Source organism: Mandrillus leucophaeus, unplaced genomic scaffold (genome assembly GCF_000951045.1).
Source record: "Mandrillus leucophaeus isolate KB7577 unplaced genomic scaffold, Mleu.le_1.0 Scaffold74, whole genome shotgun sequence".
NCBI lineage: Eukaryota > Metazoa > Chordata > Mammalia > Primates > Cercopithecidae > Mandrillus > Mandrillus leucophaeus.
The window spans coordinates 24626-34815 of record NW_012108030.1 but is presented as its reverse complement, the minus strand read 5'-3'; the positions used below and the strand labels follow the sequence as shown (position 1 = coordinate 34815).

The following is a 10190-nucleotide window of genomic DNA, read 5'->3' as shown; positions in this document are numbered from 1 at the left end:
ATGGCTCACGCCTGTAATCCCAGCACTTTAGGAGCCCGAGGTGGGTAGATCACTTGAGATCATGAGTTTGAGACCAGCCTAGCCAACAGACGTGAGTCACTTTTCCCAGCCTGCTTTTTGTTTCTTTAACAAAAACCGATAGGGATTTTTATGAGTATTGTGTTGAATCTGGATCACACTGGGTTACGTAATAATTTAGCAATATTAATTTTTCCAAACCATCAATATGAGTTGTATCTCTATATATGTTTTTAATCATTTGGGTCAATGTTTGTAGATTTCAAGGTACAAAATTCTCAGTTTTTAACGTTTATTCCTAAGTATTTCTCACTTTAAGATCTCTAGCAAATGGAAGTGTTTTTTAAGATCCCCAGCAAATGGAAGTGTTTTTAAATTTTCGTTTAAAAGTGTTTATTGTTAATGTATGGAAATTCAACTAATTTTTGGTGCTGATACTGTACTGTGGAAATCCACCGAATCCATTAGTATTTTGGTTGACTCAGGCCCCGCCCACCTCTTCCCCTCACTTTCTGGCCTGATCCAGGCCCCGCCCACCTCTATCCCTGGTCTGGCTTCTGCCCTGCGCTGATTGGCACAGAGCCGGAAGCTGATGGCATGGACTGAAGGTTGTACCGTGGAGTTTGAGCTTCCCAGTTCTCTGGTGCTGCTATACCGGGGACGTGGGGTCCCCACAGACCTGGAAATTCTGCCCCCTCTTTCTCAACTCAGAGAAAATTGAGAAGTCCGGGTGAGAGTCCACGAGTCACTTCCTTTTGATTTTAAAGTCTCCCTGAGGCTGGTCCCGTCCCTGTCTTTCTGTGGGGCCGTGCAGACACCTCCTGTCGCGAAACTTTCCTTCTCAAAACCCTTCCGACCCATCCTCCCGCCTCGTGCTGTTTCAAGTCCTCACCATCACCCTCCAGCTGGACTCTCACCCTGGGCGCCTTCCAGCCTTGCTCTCATCGGCTCCTGGAGCGCAGCGCTGCAGCCCCAGTCCCGGGGAGACCACGTTCTCTATGTGGTCCTGAGATCCTGCAGACCCCACCCCTGTCCGAAGGCGCCATCGCCCCCCACCTCCCTCCTCGTACCCAGCCCTGCTTCTCCCCAGTTCCAACTCCTGGAAAACGTGCTCCTGCTGGAGGCAACCCTGTTTTTCCACCCTCTCCCTGTTGTTCCCGGAAGGCAGGCCTGGAGTGTGAAGTTTCCAGGTTCTTGGATATTAAACATAATTGAAAAACAAAGAAACAAACAAAAACACAAAGTAACAAAAGAATGAAGCAGCGAAAGCAGAAATTTAATCAAGAAAGCACTCCACAGGGTGGGAGTGGGCGCGAGTGAGCGTCTCCAGGGCCCCGTTTACAAAGTTTTTAGAGGTTAAAGGGTTTTTTTTTTGTTGTTGTTGTTTTTAAGGTCCCTATGGGCTACCCCATATCTGGATGAAGGATTTGGCCCTTGGCCAACGAAATACTGAGGTGAATTCGCCTGAGACCAGAGCAGATGGGTGCCCTACGTGGAGTAAGTGGTGGCCAGTGCTTGGCTGTGGCCACTCCTGGGCTCTTGCTCTTTCCATCTGATACCTGGTGGAAGGGGGAGGGCGCTAGGGAGAGCAGCCTTTGATCCTTTGTTACTTCGGGTGGGAACTTCGGGTGGGAAGATGGGGTTTTTCCTTTTAGTCTAGTTTTGGAAAGTTCACGTTAATTGGTTTTAGATTCCTTTTTTATTTATTTATTTATTTTTTGGGATATCGGGGTCTCACTCTGTTACACAGGTGGGAGAGCGGTGATAGCATCACAGCTCACTGCAGCGTCAACCTCCTGGGCTCAAGGGATCCTCCCACCTCAACCTCTAGAGTAGCCACGCGCCACCACACCGTGATAATTTTTGTGTTCTTGGTAGAGACAGGCTTTTGCCTTGTTGTCCAGGTCGGGCTCCAACTGCAGGGCTAAAGTGATCCTGGAGCATCGGCCTCCTTCAGTGCTGGGATGACAGGCTTGAGCCACCATGCCCGCCTTATTTCTTGGTTTTTAAAAAATATACATATAGGCCGTGCGCAATGGCTCATGCCTGTCATCCCAGCACTGTGGGAGGCCGATTCTCATCTATCCAGGAGACAGGTTTCACCATGTTGCCCAGGTTAGTCTCAAACTCCTCAGCTTAACTGATCCGGCTTAACCGATCCGCTTGCTTCGGCTTTCCAAAGTGCTAGGATTACAGGAGTGAGCCACCACACATGGCCAGTCCTGGAATTTTCTAGAGGAGGATGACCAACGCAGCCTATGGACCCTTCCTGGCCATCACATGAAGACCAGCGACTCCTCCTTCCAAAACTCAGAGCTTCTTAGGATGACTTGGGGAAACGTCCCCCGCTGTGAACCTCGGTGAGCCCGCCTGTAACATACAGGTGAGGGAGAGGACCAGAAAAGCTCAGTCAGAGTGACACTGACCCTGAAATGATGGGCAAAATGGAGTGTGTGGCTTTTCCTGTAGGAGAGGGTGATGCTTAGTTGTTATTTGAATTTTAAATGGATTCCAGTCCTCCGAAAAACAGGTGATTAGACTCAAATCACCTTGAACCTTTTCATCTCATGGCTTTAACCCACCTACATGGCTCCATGTCCCTTGCAGTCCTCTCCCCTGAGCTCTACAGTCCTGTGCCCAGTTCTCTTCTCTCTCTCCTGGGACATCATACAGGCGTCTCCACCTTCACATGTCCATAAGTGACTTCCTAAACCCCTAAACATTCCCTTGCAGTCCTACACGTCTCAGATGAGGGCGACAATGTACTTCTAGGGGCTTAGCTGAGGTCGACACCATGTATTTTAAATATGGGAAATACATTATTTGTAAGTGTTGTAATTTATAAGGTAAAGAGAAAATTACATGTATACGTGAAAGGAGTGAGAAAATACATCATTTCCAAATTTCTTTTGAGGTGTGGGGGAAAAATGTTTCAAGACCTCATCCTTAGGGATCTGGGCTCCCAGGACCCCTCTGACCTCATCTCCTGCCTGTGTCCTCCTCACTTCATCTGCTCCAGCCATACAGGCCTCCAGCCATACGGCTCAAGCCATACAGGCCTCTTTCTTTTTTCTGGGACTGAGGTTGCTCCTGTCTCAGGGCCTTCTGGGCTGTCCCTCTGCCTAGTACTCTGGCCCTGCAGCTGCAAGTGACAAGCAACCTTTCTTCCCTAAGTCTTTGTTCTGACATCACTTTCTCTATGGAAACCTTTGTGATCTCCCCAACCCCCCATTTGACATGGCAACCCCACCTTCACCCCCACCTCTGGTCCATATTGCCTATTCTGTGTGATTCTTTTTGCTCCTTTGCTGTTCACTGGATTCTGGTGAGAACAAGTCACCAAGGGGAGAGCAGAGCCAGAAGGTGGGGGCTGTGCTGGGCTGGCGCCCTCTGAGTGGAGCTCAACCCTGACTTTACATGAGGGTTCTCAGACATTTTGCAAATACATGTTTTATGCTGTTTTATCAGAGATTGCTATTATCATAGGATGGGACCCACCCTCAATAATACTTATAATGGCGCTGGTGATTCTCATCTGTGTCCAGCATTGAACGTCAAGGCAGTTTCCTCCATGTTGAGAGCTGAGATCAGCCTGTGATCCACAGGGAGGTGAGGGGGCTGTGCTCTGTGTGAGGTTTGGGTAGTGCCAGATCTGTGCCCTGAAGGTCTGTGCCCTGCTGCAGCGTGTGTTTGGACTTTTCCAGGGAGGGGGGAGTGGAATCTGAAAACAAGTCAAAATTACCCTTGTAGATCCTCCTGTGGGACATTGTTATCTCTGCGTAATCTCTGGTGCAGTGGGCAGCAGAGGACTTCTCCCGGGTGAGGTGTCCCCTGTGTGTGCGTGTTTTGCCACAGGAAAGGAATGAGTGATTTCTAAACACTAAATCTCGGCTGGGTGCGGTGGCTCACATCAATCCCGAGTCTTTAGGAGGCCTGGGTGGGCAGATCATGAGGTCAGGAGATCAAGACCATCCTGGTCAATGTGGTAAAACCCCGTCTCTAGTAAAAATAGAAAAATTAGCTGGGCCTGGCAGCTCATGCCTGTAGTCCCAGCTACTTAAGAGGCTGAGGCAGGAGAATCGCTAGAACCAGGGAGGCAGAGGTTACAGTGATCTGAGATCATGCCACCGAACCACATCCTGGTGACAGAGCTAGACTCCATCTCAAAAAAAAAAAAAAAAAGGAAAAATTAAATCTCATATTTTTTTACACACAGGATTGATTTCCAAAGACTCTTGCTATGTAATGAAGCCACCACAAAGGCCAAAGAAAAGGAGCCAGGGATGGCTGTTCCTCAGGTAAAGTGACATTCCTCAGTGGATTCTTCTGTCTCCTTCCTCTCTAAAATAGCAGGTATTGCCAGGCGCGGTGGCTCAAGCCTGTAATCCCAGCACTTTGGGAGGCCGAGACGGGCAGATCACGAGGTCAGGAGATCGAGACCATCCTGGCTAACACGGTGAAACCCCGTCTCTACTAAAAAATACAAAAAACTAGCCGGGCGAGGTGGCGGGCGCCTGTAGTCCCAGCTACTCGGGAGGCTGAGGCAGGAGAATGGCGTAAAAACCCGGGAGGTGGAGCTTGCAGTGAGCTGAGATCCGGCCACTGCACTCCACCCTGGGCGACACAGCGAGACTCCTTCTCAAAAAAAAAATAAAATAAAAATAAAAAAATAAAATAGCAGGTATTGTAGTAGCCAGTCTTCTGTGATTCTGAAGCGTCCTACCTCACAAGTTTGCTCACACTCACGCATGCCTTTTCTCAGTCTCTCTCATCTTAAATTCCATCTGCCTCCGTTGCCCAGGCTGGAGTTCACTGGAGCAATCTGGGCTCACTATAACCTCCACCTCCCAGGATCAAGTGATTTCTCGTGCCTCAACCTCTCAAGTAGCTGGGATTACAGGCGTCCGCCACCAGGCTTGGCTAATTTTGTATTTTTCATAGAGATAGGGTTTCACCATGTTAGCCAGGCTGGTCTCAAGCCCCTGACTTCACATAATCTCCTTGACAGTTTTTCACTGTTACTAAGAATAACACACTGGCTGCCTGTGAGTGTGGTGACTTCACTGCAGATATCTGGAGAATTCCTGCAAAACCGATTACTTCTTTTTGGACTTGCCATTTCCTCTTTTAGATATGGGAAGATTCCCTCCGCACCCCCCCCCAGCTGCAAAGGTGCCCTCTCTGACTGAGAACATGAGAAATTTCTCACTCTTTCAAGCAAGGCTTACTACTGTGGTCTTACCACCATGTCCTTTTTTGTATTCGGTGAAAATGAAAGCCCTTTTTATTTATATTTTCTATTCCTTGAGAGTCTGAGTAGATGTCATTAATCGTGGACATGTATATTTAAAATAGATTTTAATACTTTGCTGAAAGCATTCTTTTCATGTATTTTGAGAGCTATTTTGTATTCTTTTGTTCTTTATTTTTGTCCTGGTGATTTGTTCATATTATGCATTTTTTTAGGATAAAACAGAAATGTTCTTTCACATGCCCGCTTTTTTTTTTTTTAAGACTGAGTTTTGCTCTTGTCACCCAGGCTGGAGTGCAACGGCATGATCTAGGCTGACTGCAGCCTCTGCCTCCCGGGTTCAAGCAGTTTTTCTGCCTCAGCCTCCCGAGTAGCTGCGATTACAGGCAGGCGCCACCACTCCCAGCTAAGTTTTGTACTTTTTAGTAGAGATGGTGTTTCACCATGATGGCCATAATTTCTCTTGCCTTCTGAAATTAGAAATTTTTGGTCATTAATGTCTTCCAACAGGCTTTTCTATACCTTTCTTCCTCTCACTGTCTTCTGGGACTTCTGGTACTTGAAAAAAATTTTTTTTGAGATGAAGTTTTGCTCTGTTGCCAAGCTGGAGTGCAGTGGTGCAAACTCGGCTCACCTCCAGCCTCTGTCACCTGGGTTTAAGTGATTCTCTTATCTCAGCCTCCCAAGTAGCTGAGACTACATGTGTGCACCAGCACACCTGGCTAATTGTTACATTTTTCATAGAGCCGGGGTTTCTCTGTGTTGGTCAGGCTGGTCTCAAACTCCCAATCTCAGGTGATCTGCCCACCTTGGCCTCCCAAAGTGCAGAGATTTCAGGCGTGAGCCATCGTGCCTGGCCTATTTTTTAAATTGTTTTATTTTTTTGAGACAGTCTTGCTTTGTCACCCAGGCTGGAGTACAGTGGAGCGATCTCGGCCCATTGCAACCTCTGCCTCCCATGTTCAAGTGCTTCTCCTGCCTCAGCCTCTAGAGTAACTGGAACTACAGGAGCCCACCTCCACACCCAGCTAATCTTTGTATTTTTAGTAGAGACAGGGTTTTGCCATAATAACCAGGTTGTTCTCCAAACTCCTGACCTCAGGTGATCCACCCACCTCGGCCTCCCCAAGTCCTAGTGTGAGCCACCTTGCCAGTCCCCCAGTCTAATTTTTAATTTACATTATGAATTCTGATTTTGAACCCATGTATTGAATTTTTCCATTTAGTTACTGTATTTTTAGCCTGAGAGCTTCTGTGTAGTTCTTCATAATTTCTGTATGTTTGTTGACCTTCTCATTTTCTTCATGCATTGGTTTTTTGATTTCTTGAAGCTGTCTCTTAACTCAGTGAGTTTCCAAAATTGTTTGAGTTGGAGTCATAAGGGTGGCAAGGTCTTCAGTCCGAGGTCAATCCTTGCAGAACATCAGAAAATTCATTTTTCAGATAATTGTTCCAAATACAGTGACTATAGAAAATCATAAAGCTTTAATTGACATTAGAGCCAATTAGGCATTGACTTGAGATTGAGTTGACTTAACATTGAGTTTAAGCCTTAATTGACATTAAAGTGTTTATGTTAAGAAGATTGGGCTATGTGGGGTGGCTGACGCCTGTAATCCCAACGCTTTGGGAGGCCAAGGCTGATAGATCACAGCCACTCCTGGCTATGAGAGTGTGGAGGCGGCTGTAGGGGTGGTGCCTGGTTAGAAGGGGCGGGGCCTTGAACAGGATCTGGACGGGGCAAGAATGAGGAGGCTGCCTGGGAGCCGGCCTGGAAAGTGGGAACGCCCGGGCCAGAGAGAGATAATCATCTTGAGGGCGAGGTCTGGAAAGGATGTTTTGAAGTGCAGGGTCTGGAGGGGGCGGGTGCTGTCTTTCTCCCCAGCTGGGCCCCAGATGTCTCCTGCTGTCATCCTCTCCATCCTCCATCCTGCAGGACTGGATTCCCGGGTTACTGATTGGTGGATTGTTTCTGATATGCCGTGATATTACCCCTAATATCACAGGGATGCTTCCTGTCCGTTTTGTGTTAATATTTCAAACAATCGAAGGTAAAACAACTTACTGTAGTGGGCCACCTGTACTGATCGCTGAATCGTTTTTCCTCTTAAGTTGAAAATGGTTTTAATGCAAAGCGCCTTTTTTGAGCAGGTAGAGTCACGCATCCTGCTGGCGGTGCAAGCTCCCCTCCGTCTGGGGCAGGGTGGGGGAGAGGGGCAGGAATCTTGGTAAAGGGGTGGAGTGGGGCGCTGGTTGCAGCGGGGACTGGTAATTAGAATGGCTTATTAAACTAAGCAAGATCCTGGGTTGTTTGAGTGGACAATGGAAACTGAAAGGTGACATGCAAAACTGCCTATTACACACAGGAGTGGAGGATAATTTCATATTTCATGGAAATAAAGTCACGGCCTGGAGTGGTGTCTCACACCTGCAATCCCAGCAGGTTCAAGAGCCGAGGCAGGAGGATCGCTTGAGCCCAGGTGTTCGAAATCAGCCTGGGCAACATAGTGAGACCTCGTCTCTACTTAAAATCAAAAAAAATCTGCCAGGTGTGGTGGTCCACGCCCGTGGTCCCAGTTGCTTGGGGCGCTGAGGTGGGAGGATCACTTGAGCCAGAAAGTTGGAGACTGCAGTGAGCTCTGAACTCGCCACCACACTCCAGCCTAGGTGACAAAGCTAGACCCTGTCTCAAACAAACAAGCAAATAAATGAGAAGTGTAATTCCTCCTTTAAAAGTAAGGGAAGAGATTTTATTTCCTTTTATCTCTTAGAATATTCAGTTAGAAAATTTGTAAATTCATTTTCTCTGTCTTCTGAGGTGTTATTTTTTTTTTTTTAGACAGTTTTTTTCTGTTACCCAGGCTGCAGTGCAAGGCGCGATCTCGCCTCATCCACAACCTCCATCTCCTGGGTTCAAGCGATTCTCCTGCCTTAGCTTCCCGAGTAGCTGGGATTACAGGCATGAGCCACCATGCCCGGCTAACTTTTCTTTTTTTCTTTTAGAAACTAAACCTTTTTTCAGTTTAATGACCCAGGGATGTATTTCTGCAGGACTTGGGAGTTCTTTTTGAAAGGCAAACAACAAGGGAGACAGTACCTTTATCTCAGTAGGAAATTAAATAATTCAAACATCAAATGACTTCAATTTAAGGCTATGGACCTTGAGGTAATTCTGAGCCTTGAGAGGAATGTGGTCATGCAACCTGAGTCCAGTGTTATGCAGGGGCAATTTCTAAGACTTTTCCTGTAAGTAATTAGGAAGACTAAGCAGCCACAGAGCTAAGACCTCCTCGGATCATTGTCCCTTCTTTTGTAATGATAAGGTACACTTTGACCTTCCTTAAAGTGTATCAATCCACAACCAAGCAAGTGGCTGCACCCTATGCACTGGTCTTGAATAAAAAAATGTGGTGATTCTGCTAAAGATTCTCTGTCTTTCCCTATGTGTGTGAAACCTTAATATCTCTACTTTGGAATGCTGATCCAATTCATTTAGAGTTGATGTTTCCAGGTGGCTATTTCCAAGCTTTGCCTTCAAGTAAATTCTGTACTTAATCATATACTCTAAATTTTATTTACTGCTGACATCAGTTTCTGTCGGATTGTAGGAGCCTCACCAGAGAGGGCACCTGCTGCCCTGTTGTAAAGCTCACACTTGCCAAAAGTTATGGGTTAGGGTTTCTCCCCCTCCCTCAGGATGACGCTAGTTAGCTGACACAGATGGTCACCTCCGTTACCAAGTAGAGCCATGTGCGATCAAGGGTGTTGTCAAGTCCTCTTCCCTGAGGACTAATTAGTGTTTATCTTGAAAACATGTACTTAATCAGTCCCTGAGGACTGATTAGTGTTTATCTTGAAAACATGTACTTAATGGGTTGTATAGAACAGTGAAGTGTCTTTCTCTGTTTTCAACCTCTTAGCTCTTTTCCTCTATTTGCCATCACATTCTGGTCTAAGGCTTATTTATTAATGAAATCATTTTTATTTCTTATTCTGTTATCTTCGTGTAGATGATTTCTCATTCGGGGGAAGATCATTTTGTTTTCAATTATATTGTCTCAACATTTAAATGGTGAAGTAAAGAGTATTTCTTGGGCCAGGCGTGGTGGCTCACGATTGTAATCACAACACTCTGGGAGGCCGAGGCAGGTGGATCACTTCAAGTGAGGAGTTTGAGACCGGCCTGGCCAACATGGTGAAACCCCGTCTCTACCAAATATACAAAAATTGGTTGGACATGGTGGCGCGCTTGTAATGCCAGCTACTCCGAAGACTGAGGCAGGAGAATCACTTCAACACAGGGTGTACAGGCTGCACTGAGCTGAGACCTTGCCACTGCACTCCAGCCTGGGAGACAGAGAAATACTGTCTTAAAAAAAAAAAAAAAAAAAAAGAAAATTAAAAAAAAGAAAGTATTAGATCTCCTCCACAAATGTGCTGGGACGACTAACTGGATATTCACATGGAAAAGAATAATGTTGGATCCCTACAGAATCAAAATTTTATTTTAAAAATTTAGAGAATGAGGAAGGGAGCACTGCGGGAGGGACTATTACTTTGTCGCCCATGCTGGTCTGGAACCCCAGGCTCAGCGAACCTCCCGCTGCTGCTTCCTGAGTAGCTGCGACCTCAGGCTTCCTCCCCAGCGCCCGCATCCCTGCTGTGTTTAAGCAGCAGGTGGTGACCTCACTCTTCCCTGGATTGAGCACTCCGTTTCGCATCCCAGGTGTGGCCCTAGGGAAGTCTCTGAAGCTAAGCACAGGGTAGACCCTTCCCCCACCCGCACTCCCACCCCCCAGAGTGAATGGCGAATAGAAAGGGAGAGGATTTCTATTCTGTTCTGTGGGCCGGCAGCATGAAATCCTACATTCCGCCCAGGCAAGGCTTTGCATTTCACATTCTAGTTTGCATCCCCATTCCA

At 46.8% G+C, this 10190-nt stretch overlaps 1 protein-coding gene across 1 annotated transcript in view; it reads left to right on the top strand.

Moving 5' to 3' along the window:
• ZNF701 (zinc finger protein 701) overlaps positions 1–7866 on the top strand; it is a 22351-nt gene extending 14485 nt beyond the window's left edge. Inside the window, 2 exon segments of the mRNA XM_011966039.1 lie at positions 6675–6908; positions 7727–7866. Coding sequence (XP_011821429.1) covers positions 6675–6750 — 76 coding nt within the window. The 3' untranslated portion in view covers positions 6751–6908; positions 7727–7866.
• Positions 7867–10190: the final 2324 nt, after the last annotated feature.